At 35.7% G+C, this 26454-nt stretch overlaps 1 protein-coding gene across 1 annotated transcript in view; it reads right to left on the bottom strand.

Annotated features, from left to right (window-relative positions):
* The window catches only part of LOC132692157 (bifunctional heparan sulfate N-deacetylase/N-sulfotransferase 3), a 182651-nt gene that overhangs the window by 86399 nt on the left and 69798 nt on the right, over positions 1-26454 (bottom strand). The window contains exons 4-5 of the mRNA XM_060654300.3: positions 25795-25949; positions 6236-6421 (exon numbers count right to left, since the gene is read on the bottom strand). Coding sequence (XP_060510283.3) covers positions 6236-6421; positions 25795-25949 — 341 coding nt within the window. The remainder of the gene's footprint in view (positions 1-6235; positions 6422-25794; positions 25950-26454) is intronic.

The following is a 26454-nucleotide window of genomic DNA, read 5'->3' as shown; positions in this document are numbered from 1 at the left end:
GGCAAAAATTTTAAGGATAATACTTTCTTCCAAATTCTATACATGCACTAGAAAAAAGGTCAATTATTAACTTAATGTGATTCTTAAGAAATTATATTTTAAATTAGAATAAATATTTGAGACACAAATCATAGTATCTTCTTTACTCTGAAAGGACTGCTGCAGGCTTTAGAAATTGCCCTGAATTCTAAGTCTGAAGCCTGCCAGTTTCAAAAGTAAAAAAGAGATTATGCTTTTGATTATTAATTTTTATAAACTGTCACAAACAAAATGATACAAGCTCACTTAGGAAAAAGTCTTATTTTCATCCTTTGTACATGAAAACCATTATTTGCTTCAATTGTACACATCTGTGATAAGGATATTTTTTTTCAAATTCTTACAGCTTTCCTAGTAAAATAACAGTGCAATTATAAAAGAAAGTGTGAATTAAAGCTGTGCAGGATGGTACAATCTTTAGCTAAATCTTATATAATGACTTCATAATGACCTGTGTTTGTCACTGTGTACTTGAAGTAGTAGAAAATTAATGAATACACTTTGGAGAACTACAAGCTTACAGAATCTTACACAGATGAGTCTTCTGTTTATTGTCCTCAGCAAACTGATCTTCATTTTTTCCTGCCTTTTTTCTTGAAGCACATTTGGCTCAGTAAGTGCTTTCAAAATATTACCTTTATAGGACTTTTCATGCTTTGCAAGCCTCTACAAATATACTTCTTTTTCTTTAGTTTGTGTATTATAATAAATTTCAATCTTATCCTTGAAAGTTTTCTTAGAAAACATAATTCTTAGCTCAATCTGTATATCATATATTGCTGTATAACTCAAAACTTTATCTCCTATTTATATTTTGAAAATTGGTGAAATATCCTCAGAAGCCATTCTATATTGATGAAATAGTTAAAGGAACTTCAATTTATTGTGGAGTATTCATTCTGGTGATGTTTACATTTAAAAATACTACACATTCTTATAATGTTATGCACAAAATCAATGGCAAAAAAGGACTAAGTGCAAAGATACTCTAACTGAATTAAATATGTTCCCTAACAATTCATGAAAATATCTTTTTCCTGGAAATCCAAACTTTATACAGCATTTATACATTTTTTTAAACAAATACATATTCTAAACTCTGTGTAAGTCCATGTGGGAGAACACAAAGATTTATACTTTCTACCCTCGAAGATTTAAGGTATATCAGGATAATGAGAAATACTCCAAAGCTAAATAACAAAATGACCACATGATTAAACGCTAGGTTAGTTTTATATTTTAAAAGTGCATGATTTTGAATCATTTTTAGGATTCAGTTTGAATATCTTGAATAGGTACAGTGTGTTCAGAAAGTCTTTCAAGGTAGAAAAAAATGACAAAGATGTAGACACAGCAATACTGCTTTAGAACTTTTTGGCTGGAGTGAGTCTGTATTAGCTACAGGAAAATAGAAGATGGAAAGATAGATTTAGTCTAAATTGTTTTCAGGTACTTGAAGAGCAAGTTAAGGGGTATGGAGAAAACTGGAAGTATCAAGGTTAGGAAGGCCAAAATGAAGGCAGCATTTTAAAAAGTATGAAAAGTGTAAGGTTAGGTTGTGCATTTGGGAGCTTTCTTGCTTCTTGAGATAGGCCTGAATCACAATGTACTTTCCTCTTAGGACTGTCTTTGTTGCATCCCAAAGGGTTTGAACTGTTGTGTTTTCATTTGCTTCCATGTTCTTTAATTTCCTTGTTAACCCATGCATTCTTTAGTAGGGTGTTCTTTAACCTCCATGTATTTGGGGGCTTTCTCAATTTTTCTTGTGGTTGATTTCAAGTTTCAAAGTGTTGTGATCTGAAAATATGCATGGTATGATCTCGATCTTTTTGTACTTGTTGAGGACTGATTTGTGACCCAATATGTGATCTATTCTGGAGAATGTACCATGTGTACTCGAGAAGAATGGGTATTCTGCTGCTTTAGGATGAAATGTTCTGAATATATCTGTTAAGTCCATCTGGTCCAGTGTGTCATTCAAAGCCATTGTTTTCTTGTTGACTTTCTGCTTAGATGATCTGTCCATTGTTGTAAATTGGGTGTTGAAGTCCCCTTACTATTATTGTATTATTATCAATGAGTTTCTTTATGTTTTTTTTATTAGTTGATTTATATCTTTGGGTTCTAGCAAGTTGGGGGCATAAATATTTACAACTGTTATATCTTCTTGATGGATAGACCCCTTAATTATGATATAATGCCCTTCTTCATCTCTTGTTCAGTCTTTGTTTTAAAATCTAGTTTGTCTGGGGGCACCTGGATGGCTCAGTTGGTTAAGCATCAGACTTCATCTGAGGTCATGATCTCGTGGTTTGTGAGTTCAAGCCCCGTGTCGGGCTCTGTGCCTGGAGCCCGCTTCAGATTCTGTGTCTTCCTCTCTCTATGCCCCTCCCCTGCTCACACTCTGTCTCTGTCTGAAAAATAAATAAACATTTAAAAAATCTAGTTTGTCTGATATAGGTATGGCTACTTTGGCTTTCTTTTGACCTTCATTAGCATTATAGATGGTTCTCATCCCCTTATTTTCAATCTGCAAGTGTTTTTAGGTCTAAAATGAGTCTCTTGTAGGCAGCATATAGATGGATATTGATTTTTACCTATTCTGCTACCCTGTGTCTTTTAAGTGGAATATTTAGCCCATTTACATTCAGAGTGATTATGAAAGATGAATTTAGTGTCATTGTGTTACCTGACCTATAGAACTGGCATTTCTGGTGATGTTCTCTGGTCCTTTGTAGTCTTTGTTGCTTTGGTCTTTTTTTTTTCTCCACTCAGAGAGTCCCCCTTAAAATTTATTGGAGGGTTGGTTTAGTGGTCATGAATGCCTTTAGTTTTTGTTTAGGACACTCTTTATGTCTCCTTCTATTCTGAATAACAGCTTTGCTGGATAAAGGATTCTTGGCTGCATATTTTTTCTATTCAGCATATTGAATATTTCCTGCCACTCCCTTCTGGCCTGCCAAATTTCAGTGGACAGGTCTGCTACTAACTTTACACATGAAAAGCTGCTCAACATCACTCATCATCAGGGAACTATACATCATAGCTACAATGAAATATCACCTCACACCTATCAGAATTTCTAAAATTAATAACTCAGGAAACAACAGCGGTTGGTGAGGATGTAGAGAAAGAGGAACCCTTTTGCACTGCTGGTGGGAATGCAAACTGGTGCAGCTACTCTGGAAAACAGTATGGAGATTTCTCAAAAAATAAAAATAGAATTACGCTACAACACAGCAATTGCAGTACTAGGTATTAATCCAAAGGACATAAAAATGCTAATTTGAAGGGGCACATGTACCCCAATGTTTACTGCAGCGCTATCAACAATGCCAAATTATGGAAGGAGTCCAAATGTCCATCGATTGATGAATGGGTAGGGAAGATGTGGTACATCTATACAATGGAATACTACTTGGTGATGAAAAAGAATGAAATCTTGCCATTTGCAGCAACGTGGATAGAACTAGAGGATATTATGTTAAGCAAAATAAGTCAGTCAGAAAAGACAAATATAATTTCAATCATATGTGGAATTTAAGAAATACAACAGATGAACACAGGGGAAGGGAAGGAAAAATAAGATAAAAAGAGAGAGGGAGGCGAACTATAGAGACCCTTAAAGACAGAGAACCAACTGAAGGTTGCTGGAGTGGATGTGCATGGGGTAATGAGCTAAATGGGTGATGGGCATTAAGGAGGGCACTAGTTGGGATGAGCACTGGGTATTATATGTAAGTGATGAATCAATGGGTTCTACTCCTGAAACCAATATCACGCTGTATGTTAACTAACTTGAGTTTAAATAATAATAAAAAATACTAGAACCTGCACCAACTTAATAGAATGCTACAAAACTGAGAAATTAAACCAGATGATTTAAGGAGAAGTGAAGGAAATAAAATTCACCTGTAGGAAGAAATTCCCAAATGGGAAACAGTTTGTAAACATTGTTTGGAATAGGGAAAACATTTAATTCTATTGGGCAAAGGGAAGCCAGGTAGACACTGTTTCACTGACAAGGGGAGGCATCTAATCAAAGAGGACACTTTTAAGATTAAGGGGTTAGGGTTGGTTACTGAGTTTTATGTTTATAAAATAGTCCATACAAAGGGTCAATTTGTATTAAGTTTCATAGACTGTATACCACCCACGTGTGTTGGCAGACTGGGAAAGCTAGAACAGGGGAGGAAATGACTCAAAGTTATTTCATAAAACCGGTTGTGCTCAAAAATAAAAATAAAAGGAATGAAAAGATTGGCACTATCTGTGGGCTAGGTTGCAGTGCAGGAGGTGGATAGAAGTTGTAAACAGACAAAGTAGGAACAAGCAACGTAGTTTACACATGAAATCAAGGCAGTGAATTAGGCTGTAGGAAACTCAGGGGGAAAAAACTTATTGTAAAGGAATTATTGATGGAATGTCGAGACTGGAAGTTGGCGGGGGAGGGGGGGGGCAGGCAGTGGCCAGTGTGATGTTTGAAATGTAGAACTGAATTGGGAATAGCAGGATCAATAAAAGCTGGTTTGATGGGAAGATAATGACTTTCATTTAAGGCCTTTGGAATTTGATTTGTGAATATTAAAAAAAAAGTTTCCCTCATGTCATAAAACAAAATATGGGTGTGATTTTTTTTCTTTGCAGTCTCTCCCTAGGAGGGGGGTATTGGCTCTGGTGGTCTTCACTTGTATCTCTATTTGGATGCCTCCAAGCCCTGTCCTCTCTCTTTTACTGCATAATCACCTGCCTGCTGAACATTTCCCACTTGGAAATTCTCATCCAAGAGCCTACAAAACAAATATAGAGGGTTTCCATGGATTGGTACAAAACTGGAGCGATAGGGACAGTTCTGTCAAAACAGGAAATCTGTTACAGCCTTTATTATCTGCAAGATTTGTACATTTATAATACAGGTAAAATATGTTTTCAGGAGAAATGAAAAATGAACATATCTCATGGGACATATGCAAGAAAATTTTCTGGCAGTACTGAGAGAAACAGAAACAAAAGAGAACAACATTTAATAAAGTCCTTAGAGACTTAAGTTTACTATTCTACTAAGCCTGAATATGATTTGAAATACTCTTCCATACTTTTAAATGATAATATAACCCAAGTCTCCTAAACTCTGTCTGATCAAAAGGCTAGCAGATTGATGCATAGTGAGTTTATTTTCAGTAAAGAAGAAGGGCAGACTGGGATAAAATAGAGCCATTTTGTCCCCATCTAGCATTTACGACAGTTTTTGTTGAGGAAAAAGTCAAGACGGGAGTTGCTCTAGGTTAAATGTCATTATCCATTCTGTAATTTTTGCAGACATTAGAAAACTGTCTGAAAAGAAGTCAGTTACACCTAATTCTAGAGAGCAGACATCTGGTCAAACACAGTTTGACAGAGAGTTCTAGTGCCTCACCACATAGTGTTCTTCTGTGTGGTATTCCTTCCCAGTACGTGTCCCAGGAAGCCCATCCCTAACTTCACCAGCACTCTTTGGATTTTCTAATTTGGGAAAAAGTAGGATTTAATTACTTTGGGAGGCCTCACAAAGCATCAGGCAGTAACATATCTCGACAGTGTGCATTTATCACCAGGGTAAAAAAAAAACAAAACAAACAAACAAACAAAACAGAGAAGCTTGGGGGAGAATCTGACAATGGATGTAAATGACTTAGTTAACATCATCTGTTACTTTTGTACTCTATATTATGATCTGTTAGTGATTATGCAGGACTTCACATATAGCTTCTTGCTGTAAGTAGTTGAATTTTTTGTTTATTTGTTTGGTTTGACATGGTAAAGAGAACAGTCTGACTTGTACAAGAGCAGCATGGTTAATACGCAGAGAGTTGGTTTTAGTTTTACATACTAAATAACTTTTTGAGGAAATGATGGCTTCTATAAATTACCTGCAAGCCAGATGTAGTGTTTCCTTAGTATTTTAATATCAGTTCCTGGTTAATAGTAGTAGTGTCAGTAAAAACAAAACAAAACATTTTATACTAAAGAATCGAGAAGAGGTAACTTTAATTAAAACATCCTTTGCATAGATATGATGAATGTACTTCCTGCAACATGCAGCTTTTGCTATAGTTAAGCTTTCAACATTTCGCTTGCCTCTTTTGTTCTTTCTTCAAATGAAGAATGGAAATCTGGAAGAATTAGTTGTACCCTATGCATACCGGAGAAAGCTCACCATGATGTTTTTGTGGATGAAGCCCCTCCGATATCGAGCTGGTTTCAGATGTGGATATTCCTCAGTGCTGGTGATTCTAATATTCCAAACCTTCTTCCAGGCTTCATAAAGCTGAACGTGTACAGGGTAGACTCCCGAGTGGTGAGGAGCCACCGCATAGCCCATGTCCGTAGGAATGCCATGCTCCTAAAACCAAGCATATGTGAATTAGAACGTGGGAAGATTTATCTTGATCCCGTTTTTACCCCAGGACTTTCAAATGTGGTATAAATGCATTTGTTTAAATCCATCATTATTTAATTGTATTGTAAAACTAAAGTAACAAATATTTAATATTTGATGGCCTCTAGACATCATGAAGCCTAGGTAACCATTCCACCAGTCTTGACGTTAACACATTTGTGCTGAAGAGGGGGTGGAACAGGACTAATGATTTTAGTGAGCAACTTGAAAGAGTCTGCATTAGTGCATCTTGTCATTACCACCTGTTCTCCCTTCTCACAATTTCAATAAGTGATAGGACAAGCACTTGCTTACAAACAACACTCAGCACTCCCCACAAAATAAGACCAACCTTTATTAGAGGAATAGAACACATTCTGAGTTTGCTAGATCTGCTAATAGGATTTTATTTTGTCTGTCGCCCAGGTTCTACCAAGTTTTCCACACTTCTGGTGGTCCCTCAGCATGTGGGTCAATAATAGACTATGTTCCCCGCCTTGGAAGAAACACGCACTTTCAATGAGAAAATGTATTAAATCTTCAGAGCAATTTTCCTTGAGCCTGAAATCCTGGTAAAAGTAGAAAGTACTGAAAGAACCAAATAATCTGGAAGTTTAGTTGGTTTGAAGTCAAGATTTTGTATATGAAATGAGTCCAGTTAAAAAAAATTGTTTTGAAATCACACATACACGCATATATGCACACACGCTACTATCTTCTATTCAGTTGATTCTGACCCCATCAGAAAGTTCCAAAACTAAAGCTATGTGACATCTGGATATATTGCAGGGGGCTTGGGGAAACCTTGTATAATGTGATTGTTCTTCTTCATTTGAGATGGTCCATTAATCCTGATATATAGAGGAATCTTTTGGCATAGAGGAAAATTGCACAGGCATAAAAGATGAAACGTATCTTTTATAAAAAGATCGCCCATGGCTTCAGCAGTAGATGTGTATTTTTCTCTTGAAAGATAGTTTATTTTTCTAGCTATAATTTCAATTGCTTTATAGTCTTCAAAAGTTCCACCTAAATAGGCTTTCCTTGAATTAGTCATGGCTTTTCTTCATGTCAAAGAAAAATTTCACGTACAGAGAACCATAGTATCAGGCTGCTAAATGTATTGTAGAAATATGCTACAAATGGATATGAAAAAAGAGGCTAGCTGTGTTTGGCTAGTTTGTATAGCTAGCTTTTTTTTTTTTTTCCAACTTATACAACAACAGGAGGTGATGACATATATGAAGCCCCTGAACATAGAAAGAAAACAGGTTGTCAATGGTTTGTAGTTCCTTAAGTATCAGACTCCTTTACACAACATAAAAGGCCCTCAACATTTGGCCCCAATTCTATCTACATGACCTTATCTCCTATCAGCATCCATCCTTCCCACCCCCAATGTCTGATGATTCCCTTCAAGTCTTTGCTGTATACTGTACACACTGTTCTTCTCAATTGGAATACCCCGTTCCTTTATCTTGTAAATTCTGTTCATCATTGAAGGCTGAGTTCAGGCAGGTATAGTTGGAGTTGCTGAAAAGGGAAGCTACCAGATTTGTGCCATGACAAAGAGAATGGGTGGTATTAGAGTGGAGTGGCCCATGCCTGTGTTTCTGAGGAGTGACAGAGAAAGTTTCATGTTCATCTTATTTGCGTTTTTGTAGAAATTACCATGTTTATGCAATTATTATTTTATCATTTAGAATTTCACTAAAAACTAAATTGAAACATCTCACTGCATTTTTTACTGTTTTCTTAAAAACTCAAACTAAAGCAAATTTTTTTCAACTAAAAATAATTTACCAAGGCATACTTTGTGTTAGAAAAGGTCAGTGAAGTACTCATCTAAATTGGTTTAAAAATAGGGGTGCAGTGATGATGGACTTGGTGAAAGAAAATGAATTTCAATCATAGAAATTTAAAGAAAAAATTAACAATTACAGGTTGACAGTTTTCTAAGAAGCAAGGATAAAAATTCACAATGATAGGAACTGTACTATTAAATTCAAATATCTCCAAATTTGTAAGAAATTATGCTAATAGAAAGCTCAAGATAGTTTTAAATGCCCATAAGTGTTTGGCTATGTCTTCAGGAACACCGTGTAAGAAAAGGATCGTCCTGCACACCAAGTACACTTCCCTTATCTTGGAGTATTCCCCAATACTGGGGGAACAATTGTATACACAATTTTTGTTTTTATTTCCAACTTTTAACACTGAAGAAATGCTGAGGCTTTTTAGTCTCATCTTTTATTTGTGTGCTGGTGCAGGTGTCACAATGGTAGAGAACACCACTCCTGGAGTCAGACATATCTGGCCATTTCACTCTCCCCTTCTCCACCCACGTGGCCTTTGGCAAATGATTTATAACCTCTAAGCCTCATGTTCTATTCTCTAAAATGCTAGTCATAGAGTACTTATCTCAAAGGGGTTGAGAGTAAATTAAATAATATTATACAGGGAAAGCATTTAGTTCATGATACACATTCAATGTATGTTGTTTATTGTTGTCATTATTCATCTGACTCCATTTTTTTTTTTTTTTTTTTTTTTTTTGGTAAGCTATGATTCTACTACTCAACTATAATGTGGATATTATGAAACCACTGGGCCACCTTTTTATCAGTAAAAGAGCTAGGCCCTCTTTTCTATTTTCAATGCAGATTTTGGGATTCGCTCTTGTGAGGATTCTGTGACTTGAATCCTAATAGCTCTTCTTGTGTCTGCTTCCCAGCCTGATCTGTCCAAATTGTCTCAACCAGTGCCATGTGGCTCCAGCCCATAAATCATTGACAGTTCATTAGTAGAAAATCTCCTTTAAAAGATCTTTAGAGGGGCGCCTGGGTGGCGCAGTCGGTTAAGCGTCCGACTTCAGCCAGGTCACGATCTCGCGGTCCGTGAGTTCGAGCCCCACGTCAGGCTCTGGGCTGATGGCTCAGAGCCTGGAGCCTGTTTCCGATTCTGTGTCCCCCTCTCTCTCTGCCCCTCCCCCGTTCATGCTCTGTCTCTCTCTGTCCCAAAAATAAATAAAAAAAAAAAAAAAAAAAAAAAAAAAAAAAAAAAAAAAAAAAAAAAAAAGATCTTTAGATTAGGGCAACATAAATTGGCTCCCAAGTTTGCATTCAATACCAGAAAGAACACTTGAAATGGTATTGCACAGAAAAGTTTGGGCTAAGATGTAGGTGGTGTATTTTGGAAGGCAGACTATCAGGTTTTAGAAGGTTTAGCCATAATGCTTAATTCTCGAGTGAATATTCTCTTCTAAACCTTTTAATGTGAAATTAAGCACATATTATTTTATTATATGGGGCCAAAAGTCTAAAATAATAGACATTTTAGCTTAAAAAGTTAATTCTCCTTCTTCATTAATCCTTGATTAAAAGTAGCATCTTAGTTCCAGGAACTCGGCAATCCACACCAAGATTTTCCTAGTGGAGGACATGGACCAAAAAGACTGGGGAATATGGCTCTGTTACTATAAAATGTAAGTTAAAAACTTAGAACACAAGTGGGATTAATTAGTCTCACAGCTGAACTATGAATCTCCACCTCCCATCTCTTCCAGATATGCTCTCTCCCCAGGGTTCCTCCATGTCATTGAATGACACTATCGGTCATCATCCAACTAGTGGCTATCTAGAAAAAATTAGATGTTGTTCTTGACACCTATTTCCTCATTCTGTCTTAAATCCAGTCCATTATCATATCCTATCAGTACTACCTCCAGTTTGCATCTTAAATCTATCCACTTTTCTCTAATTCTGTCATCACCATTACATAGAATAATCTACCATTTTATTCCATGGGCTTCTAGCACAGGCTCCTAACTCTTCTACTCTTTTCCTTTCTCGCTGAACCTAATCAATTTTCTACATAGCAGCCAAAGTAAGACTTAAAAGTCGCAAATATGATCCTATACCTTCCTATTCAAAATCTACCCTTGACTTATGGTAAAATACAAAACTCTTAGGATAGTTTCAAGCCTTGCACGATATGACACTTCTCTCCTTAGTCTCATTTTGCACCACCCTCCTCCCTTCACTGTATTTCCATCACATTAATCTTTTCATGAAATCCGTCAAGCATTTTCCTACCTTAGCATCCTCCTATATACGGTTTTCTTAGCCTGGAATGTCCCTACTCCAGCTCTTCACTGGGATAAATGTGCCACCTCTTTTTGGTGATTCATCCTGTCATATCTGTAAAGAAGCCTTCACTGACAAGTCCTTATCTAAATTAAGTCTGCATTAAGACTTCTCTTTGTAGCCTTCGTTTCTTTTTCATAGTACACTGAACAGTTTGCAAGTGAATATTGTTCTGTATAATTATTTCTTAATGTCTCTCTTCTTCACAAAACAATAAGCTCCATAAGTTCTGGGTTCTGTTTTGTCTACTGCTACATGGCCAGTATCTTGCCAATAGCAAGCACTCAATAAATATTACTGAGCAAGTTTGTGAACTGATTCTGACCACCTCCCTTCATTTTAACTTTCATTTTCTCAATGATCTCAGTTAAACTCTCAGCTTGCCTGGAGAATGGACATATGGTACCTCGCAGGGAAATTTAACACTTACATGAGTAATACATGAAAACATTTTTTGAGACTGTAGCTAAAAATTTTTATTCAAGTGCAAAATAGACACATTTATTTGTTATTATGAACTTATATATTTAAATTATACTGTATAGAATAAAAATTTTAAGATTTTCATAAATTATACATTTAAATACTTCCAAATAGAGAATGTGAAGATAATACATTTTTATCAAGCAAGAATGATCCTATGTTCCTTAGAAAAATTCCCCAAAAAACTAAAAGAAGAGAAAATAATTTGGTATTCAGGTATTTGAGCTGCTCAATTAACTTCACTACTGAAGAATCATTGTTTATTATAATCTTTGATAATGTTTACTTAAATTCTTGTTAGTACAGGAATGGTACTTTACCTTTTAAAAATTTGAGTATAGCTGACACACAATGTTACATTAGTTTCAGGTGTTCAGCTTACTGATTTGACAAGTTTATACATTATGCTGTGTTCACCACAAGAACAGCCACCATCTGTCCCATTATATCACTATTACAATATCATTGACTGTATTCCTTATGCTATACCTTTTATGCCCGAGACTTACTCATTCCATAATTAGAGGCCTGTATCTCCTTCTCCCCTTCACCCATTTTGCCCAACCCCCTACCTCCCTCCTTTCTGGCAACCATTAGTTTGTTCTCTGTATTTATAGTTCTGATTTGGTTTTTTGTTTGTTTATTCTTTTTTTTTTTTTTTAAGATTTTACTTACATGGTATTTCTTTCTCTCAGTCTGACTTATTTCACATAGCATAATGGAATGGTACTTTACTTACTTTTAATATTTTTCCCTTTCAATCTAGAACCTTTTAAATTTCCATTTAGGACTAGACTTGTTGCCTGTTTCCACATGTCTCAGATTAGCAAGTTTGAAAACTAATGTAATTAGAAAACCCACAATGATAGGCAACCAAACAGACATTCTGTATTCTATAGTGGAAAAAATCTAAAAGTTCATTACAACATAATTTGGAAAAACTTCTAAGTGCTTTTCTACAGTTCATTTTGGTTAGAATGTCCCATTTCCTCAGTTACATAGAAGTTCATTCTTTGGTTAACTATCTCATAGTACTGAGAATTTACATTTACAATTTACATGGATTTATGATACAGTTTCTATATGTTTACATTTGGTAGTATATTTTGCAGTTGTTTCCAGAAAAAATACTGTTTTGCCTTGATTTTTAAAGTGCCTTCTTTAAAAGCTATTGCTTTTCACATAGAAAAGAATATATTTTTCCATGTGATAGGTGCATGTTTGGAAAATGAAATTAGAACCTTTTAACATAAAAGACATATGAGTGCATGCACACGTGTATGTGTACACACACACACACTATATAGTGTATGTGTGTGTATATATACGTATGTATATATATGTATATATATATACACACATACATATATGTATATATACATATATATACCTATATACGTATAAATATATATATATATGTATATATACATATATATATGTGTGTGTATATATATATATCTTAAATCTATGAAGAAAAAAAAATATATATATGAAGAAAATGATTCCCTTGAATTAAGGAGCATTTTAAAGGTTCTAAAGACAATTTGTTTTCCTAAAGTGAAACTAACAGGCCACACACAAAGTTTAGCTTATGGGAGCCCAGGGGGCCTCTCTCCAATCTGGAGAAGGAGTTCTGTAGCAGTTACAATTGATGTAAATTACCATTTCAAAGAAGTGAATTCCTTCTTCACCTAGAAGGAAACCAAGCAAGTCAGGATTTATCTTTAGGTTAGGGAATTAAGGTTTGAAATTGAATGATAACATTGTCAATATTAAAATATGTTCCTGTGATAAATGATAGTATCTCTGGTATGGTTTGAAATAAAAGATTCTGAAAGAAATAATTACCTTAGTATAGGAATGTGATATTTTAATTTTTTTCAGTTGTGCAAGTAGTCACTAAAGCTCAGATTTAAAATTCTGTTTCTTTGACATAATCTATTTGGTTTTAGAAGTGATCTTATATTCAGATGCTAAGTATAAATGTACTGTTTTTAATCCATGATCTAATCTTAAACTAACATGTGTAATTTTCCACCTATAAATTTAGGAATAACCTCCTAAAAAGTGATTGGCATATTTACATAAATTTGGTTAATTTTTATAGATTTGGCCAATAAATTTATTTCTAAGTTTTTTTTATATGGTATTATTAAATTCATCATATAAATTTCTGCTTGCTGGTTAGTATGTGAAAACTCTGCTGTGGTCATCATGTTGTTTTTAATACATTTGGTTTAAGAGTTTAAATTTATCCTCTGTTGTCAGCTGTTGTATAATAAAGAATTTGGCTGGTCTTCATCATCCCTGGTTCCTGGGAGATAAGCCTGAAATCCTTAAAATTTTCCTGAGTGATAGGAATGTCTTTGTTATTGATGGTGGGCCCCTGAGACCCTATCTGAGCTTAGGCTGACAAGATGATTCAGAATGGAGTTTGGCCACACCAGAAAGGCCACCCGTGTAATTAGAGGGGAGGGGCTTTGATCCGGATAATATTGGCCTGACCTCCAGATAGGGGAGAAGAACTGGAGATTGAGTTCAATCACATGGCCAGTGATTTAATCAATCATGCCTATGAAATGAAACCCCAATAAAAACTCTGGACACCAAAGCCTACATGAGCTTCCCTGGGTCCAGAAACCCCAGGACGGTGATATTCTTTGTCTCATAGTTTGGATCTGAAAGACGCATGCCTACAGAAACACAAGTCTTTGGATTAAAGTGTTAAAGGTGTTAATAATGAAACCTTGTGAAATGGAGTGACATTATAGTAACTCAATAAATTGGAAGTATGACCTTATTATTGTGAAGTTACTCAGCTCTGGAAAGGAATATATAGTGTTTCATTAACTACATCGTGAGAAAATAATCTTATTCTTCTCATATTTAAAGATACTGAAATCCATGACAGTGAAATGGTTGGTGTCTACCAGACAATCTCAGGGATAGGGAAAGTATGGTATCCTGGAGGAAGTACAGATATAGGAGTCCTTGGCTCAACTTTAGTGCTGCCCTTCATTAGTTTTAGGAACTTGGGCAGGTCTCACCAAGCCTCACTTCCCTTGCTTGCTGAGTAGGGGTAATAAAATTAATTACGAAGAGTTGTATACAATGACAGATATAACATAAACAATATTATTGGTCAATTACTATTTAATTTCCTTTCATTTTGTTAATATTCTCTTTTATTTCCCTTGGGATGGAGAGAGGGGGAGAGAGAGAGAGAGAGAGAGAGAGAGAGAGAGAGAGAGAGAGAGGCAGGGGGAGGGGCAGAGGGAGAGAGGGAGAGAGACAGAATCTTAAGCAGGCTTCACACTCAGCAGAGTCTGATGTATGACCTGAGCCAAAATCAAGAGTGAGATGCTCAACTGACCGAGCCACATATTCTCTTTCTGTTTTAAGCAACAAAAAGACAAGGAAAGAGAGGTAAACTAAGAATCCTTCCACATCACTTCTACTCTTTAAAAAACCTCTTCAGAATTCTTATTTAAGAAGAGACATTCCTAAAGAAGATACACTATCACTATCAATCTTATCTAAAAAATGTTTTACAAAAAACTATATATTTTTTTCTGGAAAAGTAATTGATACTATGGATAAAATGGGAGGTAAAAATACTCTTGGCAAACCATAAATTTGATAAGGTTATAATAACATTATGAGCAAAAACCCTCCTTGACATCACATACTCCCCTTCAGGCATTAGTCCAAGTTAACAACTTAGTTGAAAAACTGAAATGAAATTTAGTATGCCAAATGCATTAAGAAATTCCAGTGACAAAACTTAAGGTAATAATTCAGCACCAATACTGAAATTTAAACTTCATTTTCACTGGTAGCCTCTAAGAAGGAATGATTTGGGGGGACAGAATTTTTTCTAGTCTTCCCTAATAATGGTGTAATCTATTTCAGGTAAGTTTCTATTTAACAGAGCATGCTGCTTTCCTCTCTTTGAGTTCCCTTCAGAATTTGTGAAGTGTCCTCATATCACTGTTGAGTGTTTCATAAGTCAACATGCCACTAAGGGGTGTACTTTTGTGAGAATACTCAAAGGAATGATGTAAACACTTGTACCTTACACAGGCCAGGCGGAGTTTTTTGAACTGCTGCAATTTCTTTAAGTAAACAGACGGAGGGGTTTGTAGAAATATAAAAAAATGAATTTATGAAGTTTTTTTTTAATGCTGTAGCAAAATAACCAAAAATAAAATGATCTACAGACACAATAGAGGAATCAGAGGGTTTAGTTTAATCCAGCTTTCTCAGAGTTTGAAGTGATGAGTTTTATGTGGACCTTTGGGTCCTTGAGAGGTGATAAAGCTATAAACAATTCAGGGACAGGCTCAAATTCCCAAGGTACTTGCAAACACATTTAATCTTTCTGAACATACACAGGGTTGATTAGAGTAGGAATCTTTAATTATGCCTAGTACCAGTTTTAATTGAAGTTTATTATTCCAGAAAGAATAAAAAAGTTGATATTGCTCTTTGTTATAACTACTGCATACCCTCTGATATTTATAATAGCCACCAGGACAGTTCACACTCGTGGTGCTGGTTGCCCAAACACAAGAAATTACATAAATTATATAAACATCTATTTAAATGAAAAACATTGTAAAAAATCAGATTTTAACATTCTGAATTTGTTTAAAATAGCTCTTTAGGGAAGTAATAACATTCTGATTGTAATATTTTGGTAACAGCAGTCAATAACAGTATCAACTACATGGCAATTTTCAGTTATACCAGCCATGCTGGTTACATGGGCTTTGGAGCTTGGAAGACCTGGGGTCAAACCCCTTCTCAGCTTTCACTGGCTATATGATTTAAGGAAAATTATATAAGCACTCTGAGCCTCACTTTCTTCATTTTCAATATGGGGATGATCAGCCTCACAAGTGGTTGTGAGGATATTGAGGACATGTGAAAAGCACTAAGCATAATGTCTGGTAAATACATGGAACTCAAATTTCTCTTCCTGCATTTTGTCTAGAGAGTCCAGAAGCTTTCTAATTGAAATGCAAAGTTCTGTTTCATGTAGGGAAATAGCATAATAGAATTTCAAGTTTCACAACGTTCCCTGATTTGAGCATGAATTGAACAGAACGGGGCATTAAGGAGGTGAGTTTGGATGCTGCTGCACGGATCTAGGTGTAGGGTGAAAGATGTGGAAGTGGAGTGGGGGTCGAAAGCACTGAAATGGAGCAGGATATGGTGCAAAGAAAGAACTCATGGAAATAGCTGAATGATTGTGGACATGGAGGGGGAGACGTGAAAAGGCCAAAGCGGATGAAGGGTTAGCATGTGTGTGGACCTTACTGTCATGTCTTCTTTTGCCATCACTTCCATCTCTGCCATGTTTGTGATAACCTCTCAGAAAACAAATGCTTCTTCCATTTTAACTAAATGCAAGGCACTCAAAAAGGAAGGAGCAGTCAAAATTTAGTAGCAGCATGCATGGATCTGGAAATAAACCTTTCCCCAGCTCCATCCCTGCATCTGACTCCAGCTCACCACAAAGAGTTTCTTGGAGATTTCATAAAGGCTTTTAGTTCATTTTGTGCCCAAATAAATTTGGGCAGTGCGGGACTATTTTCATGTAGGACATGTACTAAATTTATCTTTCTTTTTACAAAACCAGTTTAAATTACCGTACATGTGCTGGAGATGCAGTGTAGAATTTTTTTTGTCTCTAGAGAAATAAAGGAAAGGAATTGAAGAATAGTTTTCTATACTCTCCAGCTTATCAGGGAGCATGAAATCTTCCTATAGAATGGAAAAAATTAATCTGGAAAGGAATTTACAACGAAAAGGATTCTAAGTTCCTGATGTAATCAAAACCACTTTCAAAAGTGTAATGATGTATCTAAATAAGAAAAAAAAAAGGTGTGCATCTGTAGAATGGGTAGGAGGGGGTATACAGAGCTTCTAAGGAAAAGCAGCAGTTCATACCTACATACTTTAAATAAGTATACACAGATAGAAAATTGGGAGGCTCAAACCTTGATGTTATTTTTGACTTGTTATCTCCTCTGGCTTCCTCATCATCCATCCAATAAGAAGACCTATTGATTCTATTTCAGAAATAGTTTATACATTTCTCTCCTTTATAATTTCACTTCTGCTGTTAGTTTTAAAGCTGTTCTTTATGTCCTCTTCTTTAATTATTTCCATAGTAATCCAATTTGTCTACTTACCTCCAGTCTTTCTGCTTCTCTCCATCCTCAACATTCCCACTCTAATATACTCTGATTTTTGTTTGTTTGAGAGAGAGAAAGAGAGAGAACAAGCTGGGGAGAGGGGCAGAGGAGGAGAGAGAGAGAATATTAATCAGGGTCTATGCTCAGTGCAGAACCTGATGCAGGGCTTGATCCCATGACCCTGGGATCACGACCTGAGCCGAAATGAAGAGTCAGACGCTCAACTGACTGAGCCACCCAGGCACCCCTAATATTCTCAGATTCTACAGTCTATGTGGAAGTGACTGAACTCTGGGAAGGAGATGACAATGTCATCTTGGGGTTCAAAATGCTTAAAATATGTAATTCTGAAAATAATTAGATGTGAAATTTCAGTTTAGGATAGCAGATTTTAAAACATTCTGATAGAAAAAGGTGAAACGATACACTAAAGGAATATACACTAGGAATACATTAAAGGAGTATAGCTGAAGAAGGATCGGGTGAAACGATACACTAAAGGAATATACACTAGGAATACATTAAAGGAGTATAGCTGAAGAAGGATCGGGGATTCAAAAAATGTAATGCGTCCTAGAGAATTATAATTATTCAAAACAAGGAAGAAAACATCTGTTTACCATCGTGATTAAGAGTCAGAAATCTCTGAATTCGAGTGCCAGAACTGTGGCTTTGCTTTGTGGATGGGAGTAATTACTAAATAAACCCCTTCAAATATCATCTTTTTGTGTTCTATAAAATAGAGCTGAGGTCACAAGGGTTGAGACAGGAATTAAATATGATTAATAAAAGAAAAAATAAGATTATTAATTAAGAGTTCTAGACACATAATGAAGGGTCAGTAATACTAGCTATTATTTAAAGAAACTACTTATAGGGCCCTCACATTCACCAAGGCTTAAAACAGGTACATGAGATGAAAGCAAGTGCAAATAACCAAAGACAAAAACAACTAACAAAACAAAATAAATAAAAATGGTAAAAAAAAATGAAGGAGGCTAAAGCTCAAAATAAGTTTATTTTTCATAAATTGCTAATTAAAAACAACTCTAATCAGCAAAAGATACACAAAGAATTTAATTCCATGTTCACAGTTGGAAAGGAGGAGGCTGAAAAATTTTGATGATTGGGGAAGAAAAGCAGAAATGCCCAATATCTCTTCTGATTCTACTTTCCCTATCAAAGAGAACCACTCTTCAAAATACGTATGATGGTATAAACATAATATTAGAATAAAAGACATGAGGAACTAAATTGTTAACTATAATGAACTAAAGTACTTCAATATTTTCCAGGCTCAGAAGAGCATGTCTTAAGGGAATTAGAAATAATAAAACTTGTAGACTTTTAATTCCTTTAAGACGTGCTCTTCTGAGCCTGTTCAACTTGATCAACAACTTGATGAAGATGCAAAAGTCATACTGATAAAGTATACTTGTAAAATATATGGATGACACAAAACTAGGACAGAAGTAATGATGTTAAATAACAGAATCAATCTTTACAAGTATGGTGATATACTGAAACACTGAACACATGACAAATATGAAATGTTAAAGGGGGAGTTTTAATCGCAAAGCTAGCATTCAGTTTACAAAAGCTATTGGACAAAAACAATTACCTGAAGGCTTAATAAATAGCTCATGGGCAGAAGGTCTGGCAGACACAGGTGGGATATGATGGTTTACAAAAAATGTGCTCTTGGCTACATAAATAGAAGTAAAGTACATAAAGGAAAAACATTGTACTGTTTTCTGTTCTGATAATGGTCACACGGGGCAACATATATATGGAAGGAGAATGGCAAGTTAGATGTTGTACAATTATGGCAACTGGAATGATGAGGGGATTTGAAAACCTATGGAATGCTTCAAGATACATAACTTAGAGGTATATGTAACTGTATTAATCATGCCTTTTTATTTTCTGTATTTCTGATGCTCTGACATCTGAGACCTTGCTGACCCGGGAAAGACAGCCTCTCCCAGGGCTATCCAGTTCCTAGAGACAGTTAAACACCTATCCAAGAGCATGCTCTTCAAATGTAAACCAACCTGTTCAGGGTCCCTACTCTCAACCACTTCCATTTTTTTGGCTTTTGTTTTGTTTTTTGTTTTCTTTGAGAGGAAAGGGTGCAAGTGAGCGAGGGGCAGAGAGAGGGAGAAAGAGAGAGAGAATCCCAGGAGGGGCAGAGAGAGAGAGAGAGAGAGAGAGAGAAGAGGGGCTCACCCAAAGCAGGGCTCTAACTCACCTAATTAGCTCTAGCTAATGAACCGTGAGATTTCGACCTGAGCTGAAGTCAGATGCTTAACCAACTGAGCCACCCAGGCGCCCCACAATCACTTCCTTCTTAAGCTGAGGAGCTACCTCCCTTCCCTAATCATCTCAGGACCAGGTATAACACAATTAGAAACCTGTTTACCATGGCTTGTCTGGCCTTTCCTGTAGGAACTACAGGATTCCCCGTACTCTCTCTACTGACTCTAGTGCTACACCATGGGGCGTGGATGGTGTGGTGTGCTCTCTCCTCTTTGGAAACTTTGAGTAACAAACCAGCTTTTCAATTGCGGTTGTCTCCTGATCTGATGAGCTCACCATACCCAAATAACAATAAAACCTACATTTTTAAACAGTAATGATAAAATCTTAAGATCTGGAAGAAATATTAATTTATTATGTTTTCATCTACCAAACATTGAGCACCTATGAGGTGTCAATCACCATTCTAGGTAAAGAACCTAGATTAGAAGAAAAACGCTACCTGAATATATAGGATTGTATTCCCTCTCCTATGGCTTCCTTTCTGAATGTACTTATTTAAGTTCCTTCTAAATCATATAATTGATTGATTATACTCAGGAGTAATATTCAAAATATTTACCAGCCGGCATGCTGTACCACTAATCATTCAGAAAACTGTTGTCAGCGGTCGAGCTGGAGATAGATGCTGGAGACTCTGAGCCAGGCCCCTTTAGTTGTTGAGCAGTTGGGAGATTTGGGGGATCCTGGGGGAGGATGTGAGGTGGTAGCGGGGGTAAGGGTGGTAGCACTGACACATTTCGATATTGGAATCACTGAGATGGCCATCCTCGAACTTTTAAGTTGAATATTTGTCCTGATAATACATCCTTTGGTCTCCTCTTCCGTCTCTTGGCCTTACCAAGTTCCTTCAGCCAGTATTTTTTATGAAGTAAATTACAGACTTCACCATATTGGTCATCATGCTCTGAATAATGGCTAGTGTCTTTTTAAAACTGTGCTACTTGGGTAACTGAAGAAGTGGTTACCAGCTCCAAGTGGACTTTCACATCCTGATTTGAACTCTATTTCTATTAGGACCACAAGAACTGTGCTTTGTTTTCAATATCAATAAAGTAAAAATCGAATGTGTCTTTTTACGAAGTGCTTCATTGAAGTAAAAATGATAGAATTCATTCATTCTCTAGCTGGCAAGCAAACTAATTAAAAGATTATCATATATTCCTTAAGCCAGCAAGTCTTTAAATATATTTTAAATTACATTTTGATACTATAATCTTTATTTCCATATTACAAAAGTTAATGTGCTCACTAATCTAAAAAGTTGTGACAATAGACATTTCAGCTAATGTGAATTAGCAGTTCTGCTGAACTTGGAAAAGAAGGGGGCAAAGGCAAAGGACACTATTTGAAGAGTAATGATAATGCAGTCAAAAAGTACAATACTTGGCAAGATTTTATGTTTTCAGGATTAGAAACATTGTTCTACTACTACTAATTTTAATAACAATTGTCTATTACAGTGTTAAGTGTCATCTGATATTGGCAATGAGTTCTTTGATGAAAATTTCCACTAATTATTTTTTCATTAAAAATTAAGCCACCATAATTTATCAAAAATGTTAGCTCTAATTCTTTAATTGAGAGTATATACATATTGATGATTGTTTTGAGGCTTAAATGCAATGTTATTTTACTTATTAAATGGAATTTTGTCCAATTTTAAAAGCTGTACAATAGATACTTTATAGCAGATTTTAAAAAACTGTTTATTTTATTTATTTTGAGAGAAAGAGAGAGCACAGGCAGGAGAGGGGCAGAGAGAGAGAGGAGGACAGAGGATCTGAGCCTGACATGGGGCCTGAACTCTTGAAAGGTTAGATCTTGACCTGATTCGAAGTCAGACACTTAACCAACTAAGCCACCCAGGCACTTCTGTACAATAGATATTTCAAACTGTGTTGTAGGTCATTAACAAATGTTATAATTAATCCTTGCTTCAGATATGGGTATCGTGCAAAAAAAAACCACCCTTGTTTACATTTCATTTTAATACCTGAAGCAGCCCATATTTGACAACTAAAAATATTTTCTAATCAGCCTCTAAAGCTGTATTTCCTGGTGGCTGTAATCATCAAATGCAAGTTTGCCTAAAGGATTTACTTGACCTTCCATAATAAGCTATTAGAGCTTTCAAAGCTAAATTAAAATGGACATCAAATTCCCTTGTGAGACAGAAGTGTCCAATTGTGCAAAAGGATAATAGATCAGATGTATTTGCTAAAACCCAATGAAAATAACAGGTATTTGGTTATAGATGGTGATAGAGAACGCTCAGACAAAAGGGCTTTACATCATAGTCTCAGATTCTCTTAGTTGGAAACATACTTTAAATGTTTTCTAACTCAATCGTTCATTTGAATATTGAATTTTATCCATGAGCTCCAGTCTTGTCTGAATACCCATTTGCTCCCAGGCCAGCACATTGCTTCTCTGTATGTTCTTTCAGTTCCTTCACTGGGAGAAACACAAATGCTGATTTTTAAATTCAGAGCCTCTAAGCTGGTGGAGAAAAGCAGGATGCCATCCAGTTTAGAAATGCACTGTTAGCACAGGTTAAGCTTTTCCTTGTTTCATCTAGTGAGTTGGTAGTTGAGGCAAAACTTCCTCTAGAATAATTTCCATTGAATTAAAGCAGTCTTTCTATCTATAGATGACAAAAGAAACTCATTCACGTGGAAAGGTCCTCAGATTTAGTTGTCTCCTTTCCCAACATTTTAGAAACTCTGCCTATCTTAGTTTAGGGGACCTCTGGGAACCTCAGGAAAAAGTTGCCCTATGAGTTCCACCTCTAGTTTTCAATTTCCTTTATGTTATCAGAATTATCAAATATTCTTTTGGATTACCAGACAGAAGGGAAATCTAGACTTACTCCTTCGAACTGGGTTGAGAGGCTAGTGAGAAAGCCTGGGTGGTTACAATATATGCCATTTTAGAAGACCTGGATTTCTTGTCTTAATTCTACCCCCACGAAGCTTTATAATCCTGAGTGAATCACTGTATTTCTCTGATTTTCAGTTTCCTTTTCTATAAAGTGAGAATGAATATAATTACAATTCAGGATTGCTATAAGAATTAAAGAAAATAATATGGAATGTATAAAAAACGAAAACCCTTTTCTCATTACCTCTTTAAATTTAGCAGCAAAGCCTCTTCTTTGTAACCCTAATGCCTTGATGGGAAGTAGAAGAGTTAATACATGTTTAGAAAATGTGTAGAATTCACATTAGCCAAATGTCATAGCAATTCAGAATAAGCTTTTAAACTTGAGGATTTTGGTTCCTCTCACCTGTCACTCTAAATGCCTCCCAGGAGCCTAGGCAAAAATTGAAGATGGCAGTTTTCTGATAGTGAATGGAATGATAATCAAAACAACAGCTGCCATCACTGTTTGTGAGGTGCCAATCACTGTTCTCAATTGCTTTACATATATATATATATCTATCTTTCTTGGGATTATGGCTGGGTGGGACTGGTCCTGGATTTGTCTTTTTTCTTATCTGTCCTTTGCTGACTCCCCACCCCCCCCCCCAAAAAAAAATCCATGGGTCCTATAATTGATTAAATATTAAAGAACATATTTGGCCTTATTTCTGAAGATCCTTCATGACTGTTCTCTGCTGCTTTGAGGATTGTAATTTGGGTTGTTAACCTGTACTTAGGAAAAAAATTTTGAAGAAAATGTCCTTTGCTTGGCACTTGAGTGAGGAGGTTAAGAATGACCAAATTTCAGTTCTGAATTATTCAACTCATGATGCTTTTTAGTTGAGAATTCTAAAAAAATATATATAATTCCTGTGCATGTCTGTTCTCATTATATGTACTTTCAATATTTACACTTGTTTTAATACAAACATAACATTCAGTGATCCATCCATTCAAGTAATAATAGGATACTATTGTTTAGATACTATGTAGCTGCAGAGGAATATAGATAGCAGTTAATGTCATGTTCATCACATTTGCCTTGATAAACTAGTTTTTTGAAAGCTACCAAAAACAACAAAGAACAAAAACCTTCCTGCTTACTTCTCCTTTTTAATCTTATATTAATACTTTCTTTTACTGTATGTATTTCTTCTTTCACCATTTCCTTTCTTTCTCCACAGATTAAAGAATAAAAGTAATTTTCTTCTTCACATCCTCTCATGCTGGTTAATGTTGCTTATATCAGCAAGTCTTAGACTTTTGAAGATGATAGAATTAATGTTTGCTGCATCGCGATAGGATTTTTAGTGCTCTCCATTAAAAAGTGTGACAATGTTTACACACTCTTACATGCTGTTTGCTATTTCTGTTTATATTCTAGGGGGATAAAGGAGGCTCTTCATCTCACAAGAGTTTGCAAATTCTATCAGAACATTTTCACAATATCAATATGGAGGACACTATTCTCATTTTCTTGACAAAATATCAGTGCATGCCCATCGTGCACTTGCAGCTGCATATCTATTTTGGGCAGTCACTGAAGTTCAAAGACAAGTATGGGCTTCTAATGCTATCCATAAAGTGTTTGGCCTTCTATATCCTCAATAGAAAAATATATTTTATAAATTCTTACTTTTTATTGTGCACCTTTAAGTAAGGTACCATGTGGATCAATTACCTGAACATCCTGGCTTCAGCAGTTTACATAGAATACGCTCTATGATAAGTGAGTGTCCGTACTCTGAAATTCTAAGTGGCCAAAAAGCTAACAGTTGTATGGTCAGGTGGCCGGCAAAGGGAGACATAACCCTTGGCAACCACAATCTCTTATGTCATTTCAGGGTGAAATATGTTAAGAAATAGAACTATAATGTTTAAGAACATATAATGTTGGGAACTATACTGTTTAAGGACTATAATGATGAGAAAGGCATATATGTGGAAAAGCCTCAAAGTTGAGCAGTTGTATTTGAAATCGATCATTTCTAGTTATGGGGTTAGAACTTTAAATCTCTGGTAAAACATTTTCTGTTTGTCAAGGGAGCAATTATATTTTAAGTTTTTCAAAATCATATTTAAATTAACCAGCATTGTGTATTTTAATTCATTTTACACACTGGGATAAGTCTACAATTAGTAGGATTTGCTTAGGAACATGATATGATGGTTTTAGAATTATTCTCAATATGAATAATTTATGAACTTTGTAATATCAGCTTTATGGTTTGGAAATAAAAAATGCTATAATAGATAAAAATATATTACATTTCAAATCCTTTTTGAATGATAATTTCTGTTGCCTTGATCATTTGTGCTACAAATACTTATTGAGTACCTTCATGATATAGGAGCTGCCATGCCGTGATGAACTGAATATAGTTCCTACCCCAAGGCACTCCCTGCCCACGGTGTGAGAATGCTGGGTAAATAGACAAATGTCTATCTGGAGTCCTCCGTGTGTTTGTGTGCCATTAGTATTATTCACAGAAACAAACATGCTATATTGGGTTGTTAATCACTATATACCATCCCTGCTGCTTACAGCACATTTTCGCATACACTGTACTTATTAGAACTTCTACTGTAAATTTCCCTGTCAGGAAGCAGAAAGCCTTCAGTAGAAAACAGTGTACCAGTCAAGTGAATGTTCCATCACTATAATATATATGTTTGCAATGTGTTTAAATGGTTTTCCTCCCATTTCCATTACCTTTCTGACTCAGTCTTCATTACCTAGTGCCCACATTATGGTCTCCTTACATGGTCTTTTCCCTCAGCCTCATTACACTCCAGTGCTTCCTGGCACGTAAATTTTATTCTTATTTCACGTGTACCTAGAGTCCTGTTTCCACAAGTACATTTTCCTGGCCACTCCCAATGACACTTATTTCTCTGAACTGTGGGTTCTTATATCTGTACAGTTTAGTAGTAGGTTATGGAATATCTCATTTTGTTGGAAAATTGTTTTGTGTGCATATTTTGCCTTCCTGATATAGCAAGAAGCTCCTTCTGGACAGAGAGCCATGTCTTATGAGCTCTGACTAAACTGTCTAGTAGGTAAGTCTTAGAGTGTCTTGTGAAGTTTTTCCTAAATTAGAACCCTCAAAGTATTAGGCATAGTACTGAGCATCCCATACAAATTCAAAAGTCACGTACTGAAAGGCTAAAATACCAACTTGTTCTAATGTCAGTGTATACTAGCTCAATGTAATATTCAAAAGAGTTACTAAGGCAAATTTTTTGATTGAGAGTTACTTACTAAGGCAAATTTTTTGTTGAGAATCATTTGCTCCACCAAAGATGACTCATTATGGAAGAGGTGGGGTTGCATATGGCTCCACATATGAGGAAACCACCAAAACTCATCCACAGACCCCAGAAGATGGTCATCCCCTTCATCTTCTTCTTCAGTTCCTTTGGAGAAAAAAAGATTATTCAGTTAATCCCAGTTGCAATGATTGTCTGCCTATCTATATAAATTGCCTATTTATCCATCCATCCATCCATCCATCCATCCATCCATCCATCCAATTATATACACACATATATGTACTTAGAAGACACCATTTATATTCTTTTAGATACATATAAGGCTTGAACATGAATGTAGCAAAGGAAAACCTGTTACTTGGGGAACAACAAGAGACTGTGACAAAGCTCTTTTAAAAGTTTTTCAACATAAGACATAGGTATAAAATCACTGCAAAATGGAAATACACAACCATTCCCAAGGACATTAGAACTCTCTTATTGTATTTGTATTAACCTGTAGTTTGGAGGAAATGGAGGGATGAGTAGGAAATTGAATTAAGGGAATATGAGTAAAGAAATGAGTGGCAGAGCTCTAGCAGTAGGTCTTTCTGATATAGGTTGTGACATCATAGTCACAAAGGAATAATTCTATAATTTATTTGGGTTC

This window comes from Panthera onca, chromosome B1, assembly GCF_046562875.1.
Source record: "Panthera onca isolate mPanOnc1 chromosome B1, mPanOnc1 haplotype 2, whole genome shotgun sequence".
Taxonomy (NCBI): Eukaryota; Metazoa; Chordata; class Mammalia; order Carnivora; family Felidae; genus Panthera; species Panthera onca.
This window is presented reverse-complemented; position numbering and strand designations above follow the sequence as displayed.